At 37.2% G+C, this 23,151-nt stretch overlaps 1 protein-coding gene across 3 annotated transcripts in view; it reads left to right on the forward strand.

Annotated features, from left to right (window-relative positions):
- Window positions 1–3,001: 3,001 nt before the first annotated feature.
- The window catches only part of LOC105047091 (protein transport protein SEC24 A), a 20,749-nt gene continuing 599 nt past the window's right edge, over window positions 3,002–23,151 (forward strand). Inside the window, exons 1-13 of one of the 3 annotated variants that reach the window (XM_010925890.3) lie at window positions 3,002–3,142; window positions 4,585–4,661; window positions 7,063–8,155; window positions 8,237–8,375; window positions 15,866–16,056; window positions 16,212–16,319; window positions 16,493–16,696; window positions 16,823–17,054; window positions 17,149–17,298; window positions 17,487–17,643; window positions 19,356–19,483; window positions 19,568–19,890; window positions 20,225–20,410. In XM_010925890.3, the coding sequence (XP_010924192.2) occupies window positions 7,100–8,155; window positions 8,237–8,375; window positions 15,866–16,056; window positions 16,212–16,319; window positions 16,493–16,696; window positions 16,823–17,054; window positions 17,149–17,298; window positions 17,487–17,643; window positions 19,356–19,483; window positions 19,568–19,890; window positions 20,225–20,410 (2,874 nt within the window). In that variant the 5' untranslated portion in view covers window positions 3,002–3,142; window positions 4,585–4,661; window positions 7,063–7,099. Of the gene's footprint in view, window positions 3,143–4,584; window positions 4,662–7,059; window positions 8,156–8,236; window positions 8,376–15,865; window positions 16,057–16,211; window positions 16,320–16,492; window positions 16,697–16,822; window positions 17,055–17,148; window positions 17,299–17,486; window positions 17,644–19,355; window positions 19,484–19,567; window positions 19,891–20,224; window positions 20,411–23,151 lie in introns of all 3 variants that reach the window. The other 2 variants (XM_010925891.3, XM_029265160.2) reach the window with 2 other exon arrangements.

A 23,151-nucleotide genomic window follows, 5' to 3' on the forward strand; every position in this document is an offset into this window, starting at 1 on the left:
CCAACTTCTTCTCCTCCTTTTTTTGGTTTTCTACCTATTGTTGTTGCTCGATCCAACTAGCCGCCAGATTGGCAAGAATGGGGTTTCCCCTGTTTTAGTATTTTTGCCGATCATCGCCGACCATAGCTGTGGTTGGGGTCGTCACTCTCGCCTTCGCCGAACACCGCTGTGGGTGCTGTCGGCCTCTCCGTGCCATATTTGAGAGGAAGGGAGGGAAGAAGGGGAATGCCCCTGTTTTGAAGAAGAGAGGAGGAAGAGAAACATTCCTCCCTTGTCGCTCTCTCTTCTTTCTTTAGTCCCTTATCTCATCTCTCTCTTCTTTCTTTATTCCTTTCTCCACTCTCTTTCTACATAGTTATAGGATCCGATAACGGGATCTAGACTCTTGTTTTGGGAATCTCAAATTGACCCCAATAGAAGGTGTTGGACTGATATTGACATGATCACTACTGTATTGGGCTTCTCCCTAGCTTTTGTGGAACACCCATTATTGACCATGCTTGTGATATCAGATTTGAACCTACAAAATTCTTACATCATGATCCATTGATTGAATCATCAGATGTGACCATTCAGACTTTATTTGAACAGCTGTATCCTTCCTCTCTCACAATTTTTTTTCACCTATATGTATATATATATATATGTATATATGTATATATATATGTATATATATGTATATATGTATATATATATGTATATATATGTATATATATGTATATATATGTATATATATGTGTATATATATATATATATATATATATATATATATATATATATATATATATATATATATATATATATATATATGTATGTATATGTATATGGATATAATAGTCAGCTGAAAGAAAAGTCATTGAGCAGGAAGATTTATGTTTCAATTCCTAAGTCAAGATAAATTTTTAAATTTTTTATTATTAATTAGTCATATATTATATAAAATTGAGAAATTTAAAATTAAAAATATTTTGAATATTAGAATTTTGAAAATAAAAATATAATAGTAATTTATTATTTCTTATGCTAATTATTGATCAAGGATGTATTGGAATTATGTCGTTAATTAGACATATTAGTTATGGACTAGTAAAGATTGTTGTGGAGTTTATCATTAGTAGATGTAAGAATTTTAAGATATTGATCATTTATTTATATACTAACTATGTGGTGCATCATTCTATTTTATGTGACTTTTGATAGTTGCATGCTATATACTTATTTATTAAATATATACGAATTTGTATAAAGTTATCTATCATATATTATTGATCTTGATTTCAATAGATTTGATACTTATATGCATCAAATTTTACAAAAGAATTGTATCGAATTATAATTTCCTGACAATCATAAATTTGAGTTGTATGACTGAACGATAGGTTGTGGTGTTCTAGGCTAGCTATATTGTTGATGTCTTGTTATAAATCAGAAATATGATTCTATTAGTTTGAGGACTAGCTACTATATTAATGCTCCACTATGTGCCAAAAATGTGGTTGTGGTAGTTAGGATTGAGCATTTGTGGTCTTCTGGACTAATCACTTTATTGGTATCCCACTACGAATTGAAGCTATGGTTATGGTAGTCATAGTTTAGTATGCGTGGTTCTTTGGATTAGCCACTATATTGATGCTCCACCACGGGCCAAAAATGTAGTTATAATAGTCTAGAGTCGAGCATCGAAATATTATCAGATCCGACATGCAATAATTTGAGATTATTATTTGATGCAATTTATTACATGAAAAGATGTATTTGCTATGCACTTTTTAGGATGGTGGTATCTTTTGGCATATAATTTATATGAGTAACAACTATTGATATTTTTTATTTATTATTATTATATTAGTATTGATATGTGGAAATTTTTATTAGGCTATAAAGCTTACACCTCTTTCTTCTCTTTTCTTTTTCAAAATTATAGCTTATAAGATCATGTACTTTGCTATGGTTGGGTGACGATTGAAAGTATTGAATAGATAGAGTATTATCAAGATCAGTCGGATGATTGAATTTTATAAAATAAATAAATTTTGTTATTTGTTAATATGAAATATTTTGTTATGAATTGAGATCATTAGTATTCGTACATATTTGAGGTCGTAACGAATTTTAAGACCAAACATGATCTTTAGAGTGTTGCTCTCATGATCATCTAGATATTAGATTCGGGGCATTGACATGTATAATTTTAGTAAATAAATCAAAATATTTCATTAAATATAGTACTTTCTTTGTAAGTGCTATATTTAATTAGAGCTAATCTAAAGAGGTGGAGAGGGAGTTGGAGTTTTTACTTGCCAGAGTCACCAAGAAGGAGATCGACAACGAGGATGGAGTGAAAGGAGAAGCCGAAGCAGGGGAGGCTCGGAGGCGTCATGTAGAGCTAGCCCATGACTCGCTTGGAATTAGGGATGAAAATGGATTGGATATGGATCGATATTAACATATCCATATCCATATTTATTTTATTTAATTAATATAAATATGTATACAGATATTAATTATATGTAAAAATTTATATCCATATTTATTTTAAATAAATAAAAATATAAATCAGATATAAAAAATATAAATATAAATATGAATATAAATCGAATGGTTAAAATTTACAGTCGTGGAACCAAAAATATTAGTAAGTAGAAATATGAAATTTATTTTTTTTAAAATTTATGAGTACAATATAAATTAAATAAAATTATAAATAAATATTAAAAATGAAATGGATAGTTATTTATTTATATTTATATTTATTTTTTTTAATGAAGATAGATATAATTATTGATATCAGTTGGATATTTAAATTTCTATCCATGCGAACGATCCATTTTCACGTGGAGTTCGTTGTAGATGGACTGGGCCGAACAATGTCTTGAAGACATTGGACTAGTTTTAGAAACGCTTCGAGACGGTCGCCTTGCTTCGTCGAGCTCCCTGAACCCAACTCAGTCTCCCCACCTTCCCTTCCTCTCCACAGCACCCCCCCCCCCCCCCCCCCCCCCCCCAGTTCTCGCCCTCCGATCCCCCGGCCGGCGAGCGCCGCTGATCACCGGTGCTCCGACCTTCGCCGGCCCACCGCCTTCCATCCATCGACAACGACATCGCCGCCCATCGTATCTCCGCCGGCCCGCTCTCCTCTCTGGTGATTCTCCAATTCTGCTGTTTCCAGATTCCTTTTCCTTTTTCTTGTGTCTTTATTTCGTTCCCTTCATCCCTTTTTTCCATCTTCGCTCCTGAAAACCTAATCCTAACCGTAAATGGAAGATCGCCATTTTGTTGGATGCCCGGGCGATCGCTTACCTCTCCGTCGGGCGCCAATCGTAATCCAAGTGCAGATCTCCGACATCCCTTTCAAGCCCTAGCCTTAACCCCAGTTGCCGATCGCCCATCTCTGCTTCATGCCCGGGCTTACCGAATTCTCCTCCAAGCCCTAACCTACTACCCCTGTGGATCTATGTGTTTGGATCTGTAATTTTTTTGTTAGATTTTTTTTTTGTTATTTTTTTCCCAAATACTTGCTTGCTTTGATGTTTACTTTACTTGTTTCTTACTATGAATTTTTGTGCCTGGATCAAACTCTTTTGCTTATTCTTATATTATGATCTTTTCTATATGGTGTGATTATTAATGTTGTGCTCTGATTGTTAATTATGTGAAATTCTGGTCTTTTCATTGATGTAGTAATTCACTCTTAGATTTAACTATGCTGCTTCAATTTATGCCATGTTTTTGTATTTTGCTTATTCTATGATCTCTTTATTTTCTCGGTTATGGAGTATTCATGCTTTGCTTTGATGTCTACTAATGCTGGCCTCTTTATATACTGCTGCTTAGCATATATAGTATTGCTATTTATTATGGCATGATGTGTGATTGCTAGTTTGGCATGCTAAACTCGATGTATAATCTATAACATTGCTGCTTGAACTGTGCTTCTTAAATCTGAACTGGCAAGAGAGGTATGCCCCTTCCAGTTAAGCCTTTTAAATCAGTGTTAGGATGTACAGACTGATGCAAGCCAAATGACCCTCTGACCATGCGGAAGCACAAATGCCATTTACTTCATGTGGTAAAGGGTCCAGTTTAAAATTTCAATTTGTGGCCCTGCCCACTGCCTCCTCCTCGTTCATGCATGTTTCTTCTTCACCCGTTATTTGACCTGCTTTAGAACTGCCTGATCTAGGTTTCTTGGATGTTGGCCAGTATGTCTAGGTGAATTTATAATTCTGAGTTGCACTGCCTTTTCCAAACTTTGTTGGGATTTTGACATATATCGGGAGTTCTTCATGCAGGTACTTGCCTCCTTTCCTTGTTGTCAGAGAAATCTGTCCTGTTGGGTTTCGTCACCCTAGATTCTGAACTTTAGTGTTTGAATTACTGCTCCTGTATGCTAAGTTGAGGGTTTGATTCCTGCGCAAATTTCAATATGTTGTGACTAGATATTTTGCTGTTTGATGTTTATGATAATATTTTGAGCATCATTTCACTTTTTTGGGGTTTGTGTGCTGTCATATTATTTTCTTGATTTTCCTTTGGTATGATTACAATCCTTATGTATTTTGTTCGTTTACTTATGATGTCAAGGCTATCATCTGTTGCTGTGGATATCACATAAGGAAAGTAAACTGGCTTTCTTGTATTTTTGTCCGTATGATGTCAAGGTGAGTTTTTTTCCTTAACTTATTTTATATTTTCTGTATTATCAAATGTTTGCTAAGCCAGTCCTTTTTTTTTAAATTTTAAATTTAATGTATTTGCACTTGAAGATAATTTTTACTACATAAGGTTTGCCTTTGGTATTTGAAACAAAGACTATTTTTTAAAAAGTTAAAATTTCTAGTTTCCTGATTATCTGAAACAATGCTTGGCATTATGTGACAAGTGCAGCTGATCTAAAAGGGATTATATGATGGATTTCTTGTAACCTCATAAAATAGTCATTTTTCTGGAGTTTGGTGTTTCGACATGAGAACATCTTGTGTTATGCCCATTGATCCATAAAGATTTGCCTGATGTCAATGTATTCTTTGGTCTCTTTTGCTTTCAAAATGTTATCTAGGGAGAATTGGAAGTGTGTTTGATAAAGAAGAGAGAGCAGTTGTCTATCCATGTTAGGATTGCATTATATACGGTGAAGATGTTAGGCAAGCGCGAGTTCCATGAATAAACTAGTTGATATTCTCACATATCACTAGGATATCTACAACCATCAAATCTTTTCCCAAATATTTGTGGTTGGCTTTGTGAATCCTTGTTTCTCAAGAAGCAGTGACATAATTAAAATTCACAATTAAGCATATAATAATATTAATGACAATAGTCTGAATATTGAAAAATCAATTATATAATATGCTAAGGTATACCTGCAATTTAAATCATCGTAGGAAATCTTGGCTCGAGCAGCCCATAGTGCCTCTCAACATACAGAAATTTTGATTAAATGGATCTCATCAGGTGAGTCAAAAAACTTGTCTTGCGTTTCTGTAATCTCTCCTAATGTTCTGATGATGTACATGAGAATTGGAATTTGATTTGTTGATCTGAATCTTAGGAGTGATGAGCTAATGTGGAGTTGTTCTCTGAAGTTGAATTGATGATGGAGATCAGAGCAGGAGATGTCTTTTAAAGAAGCTGTTTTATTTACAGAAAACAGCATTAGTTGGTCAAGACATATAAAGGCATATTGAATATACTTCAGATCTGTAGGATTCCAATGCAATTAAAACAAGTTATTGGAATGAGATTTGGAAGATGATTAATTGGTTATAAATAAATAAATAAATAAATAAAAAAAAAAAAAAAAAAAAAAAAAATAAATAAATAAATAATATATATATATATATATATATATATATATATATAAGGTTGAGAAACATAGCCATAAATTTTTAAAAAATATTGAAAAATAGTAGATTTTGTTTGGGCGAAAATATAGAAATAAGACACTAAGAGGTGAATAAAAGTAATAATATGCCAGCATAAAGATATTATTTTTCTGCTTCCACATACCACCAATATATGCCAAAACTTTCTTTAAGAATACTTTAAGTATACCCTATATATTTGTGATAATTTTTAATGTTATATCAGATGCAACAAAAATCCAAATTGACCTAATTTCCTTAATCCTACTATGGACTATATGGGCTTCTAATTAAATGTGTATCTGTTAGTGTTTTGAGAGGAAGCACAATCCCTGCTCTGATGCCTTTCACAGACCAAGAGGACCCTGTCACTTTGATCCTTTGTAGCCTCTCCAATGCTGGAAGAGCCCAGGTTACCAAAAGAATTTACTGTAAGAGTTCGGCTGGAAGGTCAGCCTTTAATGGGGATAGTTAGCTGCTTTCCTGTCTGACATGTCTTTGTCCATCTTAGAGATGAAAAGTCATTTTCTGCTAAAGCATTTAAAATAACTGCAAATAATTTGGATAGTCACATTAATTGCTTTTAATATGAAGAGGAGATTTGAGTGGATATTATGCTACTGATTGTTTCTGAATCTTTCAAACTATTTTAGCTTGTCTGTGGATCTGTGGTTGGTAAAGCAGTATGCACTAAAGGTATTTTTGGCAATTGTGGTCCCTGACATGGTATATGGATTTTATTAGGGGCCCTTTACTGAGCACTCATCAAAGAGTTGAGATTGGATGCTCAATCTGCTGTGAGAATCTCATGTCGCATTTTATCACAGACTAATTTAACAGGCTTACTATGAGGGATTGAAGAACAATTGTATGAAATCATGACCTTTCTTTCCTGATGAGTCGAGCATGTTATTTATGATGTTAAAAGTATGGCACAATCATAACTTGTAGTTTTACCATTGGATGCATCTATTAATTACCTGGGGGGTGATGATTGGTGGAAATGTAAATCCACAGGGTCACACCCTGAAATTGATTTGATGTATTCTTCATTTTATTCATTATGTGTTCATTTCAGATAAGATGGTTAATCTATTAATATAATGTGAAAAATATTGCATACCGTGCATTCAGTTATTTTATGTTAATGAGACTTTACATCTGTTAAGCTTTAAATGCTCATGTTGTGTTGTAGCAGGTCAGTCCTGCAATAAGCTGAATACTATCAAGAAAATATGCAGCCCATGGGGAATGACAGGCCAGCAAATGTTCCTGGAAGACCTCTATCGCCCTCTCAAGCAGCTCCACAGCCTTCAACACCTTTCATATCTTCGGGTCCTGTTGTTGGCTTGGGAACATCAGGTGTTCCGCAAACCGCATCACCATTTTTATCCTCAGGACCCATTACTGGCATGCAGATGTCCAATTATAGGTCACCACCACCACCACCACCACCAATTAGGTATAATGGTCCATCCAGTCCCCCCGCTCCAACATCTTACCCTCGACAGGATGCAACTACATATCAGCAAACACAAGCTCCTAGGTTTTCTCCTGCTCAACCTGGAACTCCCTTGCGGGTCCCTCCTCCTGTGGGTCTGCCAGTTACACCTCCTGTGGGGTCTCTTCATCCTCAGGCCCAGATTCCCTCAGTGCCGATGGGTCCTCCACCTCAAACTGCAGCCCAATTGTCATCTAGAAATATGCCCCCACCACTGTATGAATCACCATTCTCTGCACCTAGACCACCTCAGTCATCTTTGCATGGATACTCCAATGTGCTCCCCAGAGGTAACATGCCGCCCTCTCCTGCAGAGACACAGTTCCTTGCTCCAAGATCAGTTTCACAGCCACCATCGCAGCAGGCTTTTCCGGCTTCCCATGTTCCTCCAGTTCATGCTTCTCCTTATCATGTTCACCAAGGAGGTGTTGTACCGCCACCACCACCTTTAGGAGGTCCTTTGGGTTATAATTCAAGGGAGCAAATGCAATACCCTAACACAGGACCTCCTATGGGAGGTAACCTTCAAGGTCTGGTTGAAGAGTTCCAGTCATTGTCTGTCGGGTCTGCTCCAGGGTCACTTGATCATGGAGTTGATGCCAAATCACTGCCAAGACCACTAAATGCTGATGAAGAACCTATTAAAATGCAAGAGACATATCCTTTAAATTGTCACCCAAGATTTTTCAGACTGACAACTCATGCAGTACCAAATTCTCAGTCATTGCTTGCTAGGTGGCATTTGCCTCTTGGTGCAGTGGTTCATCCTCTAGCAGAAGTTCCTGATGGGGTAACTTTATAATTACTTTTTCTCATGACAGTGCTGCTCTTATATTCCTGTGAACTACTGGTTAACAATTCTGGTTTTCAGGAGGAAGTACCAATTGTCAATTTTGGACCAGCTGGTGTTATTCGGTGTAGGAGATGTCGCACATATGTGAATCCATATGTGGCTTTCACGGATGCAGGAAGGAAGTGGCGTTGCAACCTTTGTTCCTTGCTCAATGATGGTAATTACCAAGCTGAGTTTTTTTTTTAATAAATAAATATGATTATATTACTCTGATTACCAAGATGTTGGGCTCTGAGTCATGCAATTGTTTTTCTTAATTCTACTGTAGTGATATAGATGTCACAGTTGCTGATTGATAAGGCTTTTTTTCCCTACGTAATTGATTAGTTTTGATATTATCTCACCTTCCTTTCGATAATATTTTTTGCTTGCTTGGTGAAGTTTATAGTAATGGTTAAGACTGCAAATTCATAAGGAGTGGACCATTTTGACAAATTAGGAGTAAATTAGGATGGTCTCTTTTGTTGTAATGAATACCATCAGGTGCAACTATTGATAAATCATATGACAACTTTCTAGTCTATGGTGTTCTGAATTTGGCTAATGGATATCTCAGTGGTGGTGGAGTTGGGAAACGATAAGGAATCTTTGTGAAAAAATTACTCCTAATAAGCTCCAATTCAGGGCAAGGTATTGCAAGAACCAGTCCAGATGCTGACGATCCTTTTAAGTGTTTACAAGTCTACCACATAGGACAAGTTTGCAAGTGCTATACTATGGTGGTCTTGCCAAGTGGTAGACTTAAGATTACTGCTTATCTTGCCATCACTGTTATGCATATAATATGTGTGGATTGCATATGATGCTTGGCAAGTGGATCATGTCTGGTGAGACAATTGGAATTTGGGTTCAAGAGAAGTGATGATTGTGGAAGGATGAGATTTGATGGATGGCATTGTAAGTGATATTTGATGGCAGTTTAAAATGGTACAATTGATGGGATCCAGGCAACCAAATCATAATTGTGGGTTTGGTTCAACACCATAAATTAACAACTTTCTTCAAAGGTTTAGAATATAGAAGGCTTTGTTAACGTCATAATCTAGTAGCAGATCATCTCTAACCAGATGTCACCTTGAATTGTATAGAAACTTTGAGATTGTCCTATTGATATTGCAGAAGACGTGGCATTAGATCTAAGCCATTGGAGGCTGAGTATAATTATATGTAAGAAGAAGCGTGAGCAGTTTAAAATCTAGAAGAATATATGGATGGGCTGAAGAAGCCTCAAACAACACACACAACTCCAAAGGATTCCAACATCAACAAGATATGAAATGCATTGTCCTGAAAAGGTGTGATTATGAGCATAGAGAGTAGAGTGCAAGGACCATGGAAAAATAAAATGGTAGATCCCAACTTCGGTTGACCTAGATGCTATGTGAACATTGAATTTAATATTCTAAGTTCGAAATAGCCATATGATGATGATAATACACTCTATCTCAATGTAATACTATGCACACCAATGGGTGGAATTTTAGTTGATGGATTGAAACACACAAGTTACAAACTAGCAAGATGTCTAATTGGTTTGAATTGCTTCATGTGTTTTTTTATTTTTTATTTTTATTTTTATTTTTTTGCAGGTGTGGGGGTTTGGGGGGGAGGGGGGCGGGGGTTACGGGAGAGGCAAAAATGTGCTTTGGTTTTTGAGGACTGATCCTTAAGAGTCTTGAACTTGAAAATTACGTGGGAATGTCTTGTTAGAACAGGACATGATTGATGCTTATTTCCACCAGAAAGGAAAAAGGAGGGGTGTTGGATCCAATGGGTAAGATGCATCCTCTTCTGTGATTTGAATCAATCCCAAACTTCTTTGACTTGTCCTGGTAATGACTTGTTAGTGGAAAAGCAAACAATAGTGGGCATTTCTTGGCATGAACTTAGTGATAATGGTCCAGTATATTTATTATCTTCTAGAGCTTGAGTATCCCATAGTGATGGACGTTGTATGACCAAGCAATCTTCCTTATAAATTAATGAAATTGTGAAGATAAGAGTATGGGTGCAAAAGAGCTGATCCTGAGCAAGCTTAGGCCATCTTGAGCTTGGCTCAAGCTTGTCATGAGTTGGCTGCGCCCTACTCAAGCTCAGTTCATATATGTTTGAGCTGCATCGAGCTCTGGTTTATTAGGCTTGGTGATAAACTATTGATTACAGAGAGCATAATGGTGAGGGAATGGTGAACAGAGGTGGGAAGAGGCCTCCTGCCATTAGTTAAGTTGATTAAAATAAAAAAAATATTTATAGTCATGTTGTTGCAAAATGTGATCTGAAAGTTATAAAATAACACCACAAGCAAATAATAAATGTATAGTATATTTATATTTTAAATGAATGTTTTTTCATATAAAAATATATCAAGCTTAATTGAGCTGAATGTGAGCAGAGCAGTCATAGATATGTTCAGTTTGTTTATATTTGGAGCTCAAAATTTTAGCTCAAGCTTGGTTTGTATCAAGCCAAATACGAGCTGCTAACAGCTCAGCTGTTTCACTGCCCTAGGTATTAGGCAGTAAAGCAAATTAATATTTAGGTATTAGGCAATAGGTCCTCTTGTGAAAAATGAAATGCAGCTAATAGTTAATTTAGGTGCGCACACACACAGCTCAACTAAATGTAATCCTGTATATGATCTGTCCATCTAAGCAATGGTCATGGTTTTTTTGTGTAGGGAGCATTTTCACTAATTATGCATCTCTTGTTATATAAATGTTAGTGTATGTTTTTATCATTCAATAAAACATTCTTGCAAACCTGAGTGTTGAGTTTATTGATTTCCTTATCTATCTTGATAGGTATTCTACTAAAAGCATTATTTAGCGAACCATTCATTTGTGCTAATAAAATTATAGGGAAAATTACAGTGACACCCCTTGAACTTCGACCCATTTATACTTGGACCCTAAAAGAAAAAAGTTTCAAATGGATCCGAAAACTTTAAAAGAATTGCAAAGAGGTCTAGCTGTCTGTCTCCATTAGATAACGTTATGACATGAGGGTCACTTAAGAGGTTAAATTTTATAAAATACCATAAGTGCCCTTTCTAGAAGTTCTTTGGTTTTGGCGTGAAAAAGAGTGGAAGGAAAGGAGAGTCATGTGACTCTTAAGTGACTATCTTCTTTCATCTTGCTTTCTTTTTTATTAGGTTTTTGTGCCCCATTAGATACAGTGAAGGAGACGACAGAGTAAAGAAGGGGGAGGGAGGATGATAGAGCGGAGGAAGAAAAAGAAGATAGGGTGGAGGGTAGAAAAAAAGATAAATTGAAGCGAGAGAGGAACTTGGAGCCAATGAATTTTTTTGGCTTCAATTCCTCCCTCGATCTATCTCTCGTGCGCTTTACAATCCTTGATCTCAGATGTGGCCTCTGGGAGTTTGTGAGTGTGTCCTCTGGTGCCACAAAAATCAATAAGCTTGGCGGGGCTCTCCTCTCGTGTTTGCTTTCTCTGTGTGTGTGTTTGTGTCTCTGTCTTTCTGTGTGCTATCAAATATAGCTATAATAGAGGAAGGAAAATAAGAAGAGATCAAGGACAAATGGAGAAGTGATATGGAGAAAGGAGAGTTGAGGGTTGCTCTCTTAGGAGAAGAGTTGGATGGGGGTGGGATTGGCGAGGAGGACATGGGAGGACTTGAAGAAGCTGTGGGGAATTATTGCGTCGGCCATTTTTAGCATGAACGTCATCACCCAAGCCTTTATTGGCCACCTCGGTGAGTCAAGCTAGCTGCCATATCCATTGCCACCACCATTGTCAACTTCAACTTTGGCCTTATCGTATCCCATCTATTCCTTTCCTCTTCCTTTAGAATTACACTACCCCTGTTTTCCATCCATCTTCAACTTTCCTCTTTTTCTTCTCTGAGTGGATTTCTCATTCAATGACTTCAAGACAAATCAAGAAGGGGGTCCATTAAATTAAGCTCCTCTATACAATTCTTTCATTTGACAGTTTAATGTTTATCCCATCTATTCCTTTCCTCTTCCTTTAGAATTACACTACCCCTGTTTTCCATCCATCTTCAACTTTCCTCTTTTTCTTCTCTGAGTGGATTTCTCATTCAATGACTTCAAGACAAATCAAGAAGGGGGTCCATTAAATTAAGCTCCTCTATACAATTCTTTCATTTGACAGTTTAATGTTTATGTCTTCCTTTTCTCGCTTGGCTTACAAAATAATATTCTAGCCCATTTTGACTTGTTTATTGGGTTCTTCAAGTGCGGCTGTGTGGTATGTATGTACCATGAGGAACCTCTTTCTTACTGATTCTTGCAATTCGCCAAGGAGTCCGAAGGTGGATGTGGATGTATTTTGATGAGCGATTATAAGGTGTTTTATGCAAGTCTTTGATATCTTTTTTTTTTTTTTAAATAAAAAGGGAGCGACACAGCTCCATGCCACTTCAATCCGTAGTCATGGCTTCAAGTTGAGCGAGGCAGGTTCTCGAAATCCTCCTCACACTCCACTTCTTCCATGTAAGCCATCCCACTTCTATCTTGTTACTTGTCTTTGGTTAAACCTGGATGGGTTGTGGGGCATGGAATACAGAGCATGGTGCAAGATTGTGATGTGTATATGGTCTGGGGACTTGATATGGACTTTTTAACAAATTGGTCAAGCCACTTATTTTGATCAACTTGTTAAAAATTAGTTGAGACTAGCTTATAATCCTGTGCAATGCATGGGATGCAATTTTTTTTAAAAAAAAAATTTAATTTTTTATCTATTTTATATATATTTCAAAAATAATTAAAATAATAAAAAAAATATTTTGTACATAGCGTGGATTATAAATTATTAGATAAATTTTGTGATAATCTGTGTCAATTTTTTGAATATGAAAGGCAATTGAAAGTTTATAATTAATTAATACGATCCAAAAAAAATGATTTATAATTAATCTCATCATATATTATTATCACGTAAGATAACTATCTTTCATTTTTCAGCTAGTGGGTCTCAATCATTACTCTTGGATTCCTTGTTTAACTACCAATTCTCAATGAGCCGTCAAAAAGAATAAAAAAACCAAAGAGTCTCAACAGTAAAACCCACGATCCTCTTTTTTTTTCCCTTCTTTTTCTTTTTTTCTTTCTTTTATGTTCTTCCTTCTTCCTTCTTCTTTTACGAAATGGAGGATCCATCGCCCCTTGAAATAGAGAAAGGTCCCCCCAACCGGTGGCACCCATGGCCAAAGGAGCAGACCACGCAGTGCAACCAAGGGTCTTCGATTCAGTGATCGGCGAGAAGGACGGTGCTAGAAAAGATCAATAAAATCATGATAAATAGGAAAATCTCAAGACCAAGTTTTTCAAGAAAATCCGATGATTGCCGATCGAAATTAAAAGTTTATAGACCAAGAATAATAGAGCGAAAGATTAGTGAGGCATTCAAAGGTTTTTTGTTTCATGTCTGTGCCAACGTAGAAGCCTCCGTTTTCATATATATGCTCAAAAATCAAATGAAAACTTTAAACAATTATATGCTCAGAAATCACTATGGAAAGCCAACAGATCTGAGTGAGCCAATTCCTAATAAAATATGAGAATTTTAGAGGCTAAATTTTCCAAGAAAATCCAGCCAGAATCCATAGTCCATGGACCAAGAATGATAGAAAGAAAGATTAATGAGATTATTTACTCAAATCAAAGTTTAAAAGTTCTATTTGCATCCAGGTCCCTCTCAAACTTGATATATCGAGGAGGAAATAAGCCCCGATCGAACTTATTCTTCTTCCATCATTTTTCTTTCTGAAATAGGATTGAAAAGTTATGTAACTCTAATGATCGGGTTTACTAGTGGAAAATTAATAATACATCAATGTTCATGTGCGCTCCTGGGAAAACTTAGATGCTGTTCTGTATTTAATATCATCGTGAAGTTAGTCTTGTTAATAGATAATTCTGAGTAGTTTCTTTTGTTTAAGTTAATTTATTTAATAGATATTTTATTTCTAAAAATCAATTTGTAGAATTTAATTCGGCAAACCATCCCAAAAGTCAAGACTTTTCTTTTTTTCAAAGAAGACAAATATAAACTGATGGGTTGTGCCACCATACTCTATCTTCCAAAACCCAACTGATCCATTGAAATTTATTCTTGAGAGGACTCAAAAATTGGCATTCTGTCCGAGGCTTGCACTAAACCCCATAGAATGCTATAACCCCTGCACGTTTAGCAGCAATTCGAGGCCATTGCGCTTGCCAACAAAAGGACTTCGCCACCGCCGTGTCCTCATTCCATCCCTTTCTTTTTCCCCCTCTCACCATGGCAGAGCTGATGAGGCTTCGTGTAGATTTCGAGGACCGCCATCTCCTAACCAAGTCGCAAAGGTTGGAGGGGTTGAGGCGTTGCTGGGCCCTTTTGAGATCCGATCTCGCGACCATCAGCAACCTTGGCAACCATGTCGCCAACTGCTTCACCCTGCAGAGATCTTGCCCCCATGGCCTTGTCCTTTGTTGTCAAGGCCTTCGTCACTAGCAGTGCCTCCATCCTCGAGACCACCGCCTCGCTCTGCCTCAAGGGCCTTGAGATGCGCATTGGCTCTGCCTTTGCCATCGAGCTAGGCATCGTGAAAGTCTCCGACCAGATTGACACCCTCTGCATCTCCCTTCTCCCCACTCTCCTCCCTTTCCTCATCTTTCACTTTTGCCACTGCCTCCACATCTCACCGCATCTCCCACTGACCCTGGGACCGCTTCTTGGTGCACTACCCCTCTTTGACCCCCTCCCCCATGCGGCCCTCGCCACCCTCGCCAAAGCATTATGGCCCCATCGTGTATCTCAAAATTGGCACCCTGGGCTTTGTTGTCACGTCGTCCCCCGCTGTCGTCCGTGCCTTCATCCAGACCGTCGATCTTCCCCCGCCCCCTCAACACCATCGCTTACCACGTTTCCTACGGTGGCCAGGACCTTGTCTTCACCGACTACAGGCCCCTCTGGAAGCTCCCTCGCCTCCTCTCCAGTTCTGTCCGACCTCGATCTGCTCTCCTTCCCCATCGCCATGGATCCTCGAATGATAGCCCTTCGAAACCCTCTACCTCCTCCGTTGTTATAGACGGCGCCGTCTCTGACGTGCTCCTAATAGCCAAGGCCTTCGCCATCCACTACTCGAGCTGCCCATCATCTGTGCTCTCCTTGGCCATAGATCTCTGATAAGAAACCCCTTCGATCTCCCTGCTCTCCTTCGCTGCCAGATGGCTCCCTCTTCTTTTTCTCAAACCCATGCATCAAACGGAGACATACCAATGCAGAGGTCTCCATTTTAATATATATATATATATATTATTTATATATATATATATATATATATATATATATATATATTGTGCGAATTGAGGGTATTTTAGTCATTTCATCTTTTCTGTTAATGTTGTTAGGATGGAGATAGATGGTTGGGTTCTTTGCAACTTTTTTAAAATTTTGGGGTCCGTCTGAAACTTTTTTCTTTTAGGATCTAAGTGTAAATGAGTTAAAGTTTAAGGGGTGTCGCTGTAATTTTCCCTAAAATTATACTATGAAATACTTTTTTACAAGCTTTGTGGATAAGATTTGATAACATGGCTTCTGGTTTATGTCATTTTGCCCTTATTTTCAAAATTTTTGTGCCAAGTTTTATGCTAATATGGATCTGTTTTTCTCATCTAGTTCCTGGGGAGTATTATTGTGCTTTGGATGCTAGTGGCAGAAGATGTGATATGGATCAAAGACCTGAGCTTTCTAAGGGAAGTGTGGAATTTGTTGCTCCAACTGAATATATGGTGCGACCACCCATGCCACCACTATATTTTTTCCTTATTGATGTGTCAATATCTGCAGTTCGGTGTGGTTTGCTTGAGGTAACCACTTTTGACTCTGTTAAGCTTGTCTTTGTCTCTGTCTACTTTCATTCCCCCGACAGTTAGATTGGCTTGGTGATCAATTTTTGTAATCTTACTTCATTTCTTTCATCTGAAACATGGGATTCATGATCATTTTCAACATATTCATGCAGATTGTGGCACAGACCATAAAGTCCTGTCTTGATGAGCTACCTGGCTTCCCTAGGACACAGATTGGCTTCTTAACTTTCGATAGTACATTGCATTTCCATAATTTAAAGGCATGTATTATTACCTTCCAATGATCTGAATGCTGAATAGTTACTCTGTTGATCTTATGCAATTTTCTGCTCCTATAATTCCACTTTTGCAGGTTGTTACTTCTGTCCTATTTTCTTGTTGATGTTTTAAGATGAGCAACCTTGCTATCTATTAACTATGTTTGTTCTTCCAGTCTTCTTTGACACAGCCTCAAATGCTGGTGGTAGCAGATCTGGATGATATATTTTTACCATTACCTGATGATCTTCTTGTCAATTTATCTGATTCTAGACATGTCGTGGATGCATTACTGGATAGCTTGCCTAGCATGTTTCAGGACAATGCAAATGTAGAATCTGCCTTGGGCCCTGCTCTTAAAGCAGCATTCATGGTTATGGTAAGATGATATCTGCTGGTGACTTATTCTTGCTTATGTCAGTGCTTCTCAGTGAATTCGATAATTTTGTGTATACCAAATTATGTTATGCATCTGACCTCCCTTCCTCTACTTTGTTTTGGACAGAGTCGACTTGGAGGAAAGTTGTTGGTGTTTCAAAGCACATTACCTTCTCTTGGTGTTGGGCGCCTAAGGCTACGTGGAGATGATCTTCGTATTTATGGAACAGATAAAGAACACACTTTAAGGGTGCCTGAAGATCCATTTTATAAGCAGATGGCTGCTGAATTTACAAAGAATCAGATTTCAGTGGACATATATGCTTTCAGTGAAAAGTACACTGATATAGCTTCCTTAGGTAATAATTGGTGCAAAACTCTTTTTGCAATCATCTGGTAGAATACCGGCATTCCTTTTTTGACATGTATATCTCTCATTCTATTGGATATCAGGATCTCTTGCCAAATATACTGGTGGCCAGGTGTATCATCTTCCATCTTTTCAGGCAGCCACTCACCAGGAGAAACTTAGATATGAATTGGCTAGAGACCTCACCAGGGAAACTGCCTGGGAAGCTGTGATGCGCATTAGATGTGGAAAAGGTAAGCAAATAGTGTAGTTTTCTTTTTTCCTAAACCCCTTGAAATTTTCTTGTGAAAAATGCTATTTGATATTCTAAGGAAATTAAAAATGCTATTTGATATTCTAAGGAAATTAAAAATGCTATTTGATATTCTAAGGAAATTTAAAAATGTTATTTGATAGCTAATGTAATTTTTTTGTTCTTCAGGTGTGCGCTTTTCAACTTATCATGGCCATTTTATGCTAAGGTCAACAGATTTATTAGCCCTTCCAGCTGTGGATTGTGATAAAGCCTTTGCGATGCAATTATCTTTGGAAGACACCTTGATGACAACTCAGACTGTATTCTTTCAAGTTGCCTTGTTGTATCCTTTCTCTTTGTAGTTACATGTAGAGTCTTTTTTTTGGCCTTATAATCGTCCTATTCTGTTCTTGCTTTTTTTTTCCCTTAGAAATACCAGCTCACGAACAAGTTGACTCTCAGAAGCAACACTTCAGATGCAAGAAAGGGGAGTAGGTGAAAGGTGTTAGAGTAAATAAAAACACTTGAGAGAATATTCATCATTATGAAACAATTTCTTAATGCCCCCTTCACATGTCCAAAACACACAAGACCGAGAGGGCAGGAAGTTAGTAGAATAGACAAGTACCTCTGTGAATGGTGTGTGGAAGCAAGATTTGCTGACTCGGTATCGGATCTTGTACTAGTACCATTCTATTATAGTGTTTGTATGCGGTATGGAACGAGACGGCATGTCGTACTGAGTGTTGGGATGGTATGAGATGGTGTACCAATAGTTTTTGTGAAAAAACTTGTGAACTTATGCATGAACTATGAGCATCAACGGCAGCAGCTTGAGATGCAGTCCTGTTGTGGCTCTTTGCCTTTTGATACATGTCTAAGAGATTATTGCAACCTTATTGAAATCTTTTTCCCTCTTTCTGTAATCTTCAATTCTAAGAGAATAATGGAGAATTTCTCCCTTGTTGAATGAGCTTTATTACCTCACCAATAAGACAGGTTCTCACGTGTGAATCAGCTTTCTTAGTTTTATGTTTGACTCTCTCTTGAATATTCCTTGGTAAAGGAGTCTATGTCAAATATAATAGCTGGCATCATGAAGTGCCAACCAGTCCGTTATCCATTATTCCATCTGGCTTCTTGCAAGTGTTTGAAGCATTTGGACGACCATTGCTACTTCATCTGTCATCTCTACTTTGTAAAAAAATCTTTGGCTTTCCTTTATCAGATTTACACCATAACAGTGAGTCCTTGTTATGAAATTTTTCTATGATTGACCGTCAGTTTGAGGAGATTTTTGTTAGGGATAATGATGCCATACTTGCATATAATTGTGGTACATGAATTCTTCTTCATACATCAGTTTGAGGAGATTTTTGTTGGGGATAATGATGCCATACTTGCGTATAATTGTGGTACATGAATTCTTCTTCATTGTAATCTGTGTGTCGCAAGTGAAAGGCTGTTAGATATGGCCCTTCATACCAGTTCATTTTGTCTCTTCTCAACTTGTTCGTGATGTGCTGCATGTCGCATGCACTGGAGAGGGTCAACACAGAATTATGTGTTGCAACGAACTTTATGTCGTACATGTAACTATCATTTACCTTTTTGAGAAATCAAGTCAACACTTTTGATGTTTTTGAATATCATCCTTATATATTTGTCTAGCTGAAACAGTTAGATTGGGGTGGGCGCGTTATGGTTATTTGGTTGTATTTTGGCATTAGTTGGTCTGCTCTTTTGGTTTTATTGTGTCACTATTTCTTCCATCCTTTCTGTTCAATTTGTTTAGTGTAGTAGTCAGTAGGCAAGTTGGAATTTAATGTCCTGGCACTTAATTTCATTTGCTGGATTTTAAGGACCTGTTTTCGTGTCTTCATGATGATTTCATCTGGCAACTGTTTTTTTTTTCTTTTTTTCCAGATTTTCTTTTATGTGCAATTTGTGTTAAATGTTTGAAGAATAAGTGTGAAATACATTGGCATCTCTAGGTATCTTGAGTTTCTTCTTATGCCAGATTAAATTTTATTGTCCATCCTTAGCAAGCACAAGATATACCTCTTCTTCAGGTGAAAGACGAATTAGAGTCCATACAGCAGCTGCAGCTGTAGTAGCAGATCTTGGGGAAATGTACCGCCAGGCTGATGCTGGGGCCATTATCTCTTTGTGGAGCAGGCTTGGTAAGCTAAACATTTTGTGAATTCTCTAAGAATGATCACATCTTACTATACTTTTCTACTGATTAATGGTCTGAAAACCTACAGCGATTGAAAACACACAATCTCATAAGCTGGAAGATGCTCGCCAGTTAATGCAGTTAAAGCTTGTGAAAAGCCTTAAAGAGTATCGGAATCTATACGTCATGCAACATCGGTTGGGTGGGAGGCTGATATTTCCAGAATCCTTAAAATTATTGCCATTATACGTACTGTCTCTTTGCAAGTCTGTAGCTCTTCGTGGAGGATATGCTGATGCTCCTCTCGATGAACGCTGTGCGGCTGGTTACAACATGATGATATTACCTATAAGAAGGATGCTTAAACTTCTCTATCCTGGTTTATATAAGATAGACGAGAACCTCATAAAGGTGTTATCCCATCCATTATCATTTCTTGTTTTAGTCAATCTATGGTACTTTCAAGAAGATACTGGCAGGAAATTTACTTGGATATTACATATTAGAGTGCTGACTGCTGAGTTCTTTTAGTTCTAAAGAAAATTACATTTTGGAATTTTCATAATATTTCTGATTCTATTAAATGAAATTTTAAATTTAAATGAATGTCATATTAATATCATTAAGTTGATGCATGTTTTAACTTTCAGAAATTCTTCTAAGGGAACTGTTTCATCAGAATATATCCCATCTCTTTAAAATTAGTCTGGTGGTTAATCACTAATTATGAATTTTATTTTTACAGGGTCCAAAAGATTCTGAGAAATCCTCAAAACAGTTATCCTTGAGTGCACAAAGCTTAGATCCCAGAGCCCTATATGTCTATGATGATGGATTAAGCTTTATTATCTGGTTAGGGAGGATGCTGTCACCTGATTTAGTTAATGGTATACTTGGACTCGACTTATCTGGGTTCCCTGATCTGTCGAAGGTATGGTTCTTGCCTTAAACCATTCTCAAGCTTGTAATCCCAACTTTATAACTTGGTCCACTTTATTCTTGTTGTGTGGTAGGTACATTTCATCTGATTCAAGTATAAATTTCAAACTTAAAAATTTTTTCTTGGGAAGTACTATTTATAACATGTTAGTACGTTACTGGAATTATAAATAAACATCTGTTTGAATAACTTGCACTATATCAAAGCTTGTTATTTATTGCCTACTTTATGAATTAGACCACTGTATGTTTGTTTTGTTGTAGGAATACTTAATCCGATGCACTTCAAATCAAAATTTTCCTCATGATATGAATATCATAACGTGATGTTGAAACAATAGATAAGCAACTGTTGTAATGACTCGAGGCATCTCACTTGCAGTCTCGTTCCAAATGTATTATCTCACCAAATTTAGGCTTTGAGTGGTTGGACTCTTGCAATTGGTAAAATACCCTAAGATCTAGAAGGTTCTCTGAACTTTATTTAATGGTCTACCATGCAGTTAAACCTACAGACTTCAGTTCCCAGCTTAACTCTCTGCATAAAAAAAGTAGGCCTCTTTTTATCAACTCCTGCCAAATAAGAGACACTATGCATTTAGATAGGGGTCCATCCTTATTCCCAGAATAATACTCTGGGGGCAATATATTTGGAAGTCCATTGTTCAGCCATCTACCACCTTATTTATGGGATCCAGCAATTCTTGTTGATGGGAGTGGAGAAGAGGATGCAGGAGTTGTCTGCCCTTTTAAGATGTAGGGAAGCCACCACCTTCCACTAAAAAGCTATTAAGCTACAATGTACGTTCCTCTGTCTAGAGCTTCGATGAGTTCACAAGATTCTACTGGCCTCTATTATTGGATGTGGGTCAATCGTATGCCTAAATTCTTATTGGAAGCAGAAAGACTTGTGGTCCTGCAAATAGACTTACAGACCCGGTGCAACATATTTCATCACTGGTTGTGCTTACCAAGGAGAAGCAGAACCCTGCATCCCTACATACCCTCTCCTCTTTTAAACCCCAACCACCCTTGCCTCTCTCCTCACATCACTCCATTGTGACTTCTTTGATGCTGGTCCTTCCCAAGTCACCTCCGTCAAAGGGCTGGGAACTCTAGGCAGAGTCTTTTTGTCTTCCATCTCAACCATAGCCAGCAGGATACTTGAATAATTTGTGGCCCAATTGAAGTTGCATTGTAAGCCTTGTGTAATTGTCTCAAAATCCGGTTTCCCTGACACAAGTTGTGCTTTAATTATACCTGCAGTGCTGTATACTCTTATTAAACATAGCTTTCTGTGTATTGTTAATGTGATGATTAACTGTGGGGCATTTCGTTCTGCTGCTGGTTCTCTTTCCACAGTGGTATGGCATCATCTTTGTCTAATATTTGTTCATCTAGCATTGCAAGTTCTGCTGCTTGAGTTTTTTTCTTTTATGTGAAGAACTTTTTATGGATTTAAGCAAAGAAAATTGTTGATATATTTTGTAGTGATGATGTCTGTAAAAATGCTTCTCAAATAAGTACAGGGCAAAAGACTCCTTTTAGAAGAAATTAGAAAAACTAGCTTCTTTCTTATTCTTGCTTGTATGTGCTCCATGTTTGTTAGACATGAAGTGACTGTGCTATAGAGGGCAAATTCTCATTACTTCATCTTATTGGAGGTGTTCTAGTGTTGGCTAGACCTATATTCTATCAAAACTGAACTTGGTTTGGATTTAAGTGTGGAAAATTATGATGAATTTCAAGTTTTTTAGGTCTATCCCACCCAAGCTTGGCCAAACTAGCTAGATAAGAGTCAAGTTCGAGCTCAAATATTGAGAGCTTGAATCTAGATTACCCCAGACATACCCAATCAAAATTTTCTCGTATAGGAACCAGGAGGAGTCTATGTGATTACCAAAAGCCAATTGCATAAAGAAGGGCTTATTTTTTAAGAACTTTTACAAAGTTGATTTAGTTTAGGTTTAAATTGGATTCTGTATACTTTTATGGAGTGGATTGGGCCTTTTTTCCCCTGTTCCATATGCTATTGTAGAACAAAGCTTTTAGTGTGTTTTTGAGTTCTTTTTTGTGTGGAATGGTATCCAGAGTCCTATTTCACATCTAGGTTGGTGTAGAAAAGGTTTTAAGCCACTGCAACTGTGGTTATTAATTTGACTTGGATGGCTTTTTGGCTTTTGCAAAAATACAAACTTCTCTTTTTAGAAAGCTTGAAAGTGTCTTAGTTGCTTTGCTTTTTTCAATTTTTTCCTAGAAAGCATTAGAGGTGTTGTAGTTACTTGAGGAGCCTATTTAGTAAGCTTATTATATCTTTAGATACATAAGAAGAGGGGATGGTGTAAAAAATCAATTTTTGTGATGAGTGAAGGAAATTAAATTCTATTCTTTTGTCTTTTCCTGTACCGTGATCTTTATTCTTGAGTGTTCTTGCCAGATTGTAAATATGATCATGTTGGGAGCATATATTTGTTTCCCTTGCAGATTTTGCTGCACCGATCTAATTCATTTCAGATTTTTAAATATCAGCACTGATCTGCATTAAAGGTGCCTCTTGGAAGTGACTTTGTAGAAATGTAGGAGCTCCATAAATCTGCAAATGGTCTGAGTTCATCTCGTCCGGCAACTGGTTTTTGTTGCTATGCCATACAAAGATTTCATATAGATAATCATGGCCAACCCCTCCACCCCCACCCGAAACTAAAAAACAAAAAAAAGAAAGAGAAAGGGTCT

This window comes from Elaeis guineensis, chromosome 6 (assembly GCF_000442705.2).
Source record: "Elaeis guineensis isolate ETL-2024a chromosome 6, EG11, whole genome shotgun sequence".
Classification (NCBI taxonomy): domain Eukaryota; kingdom Viridiplantae; phylum Streptophyta; class Magnoliopsida; order Arecales; family Arecaceae; genus Elaeis; species Elaeis guineensis.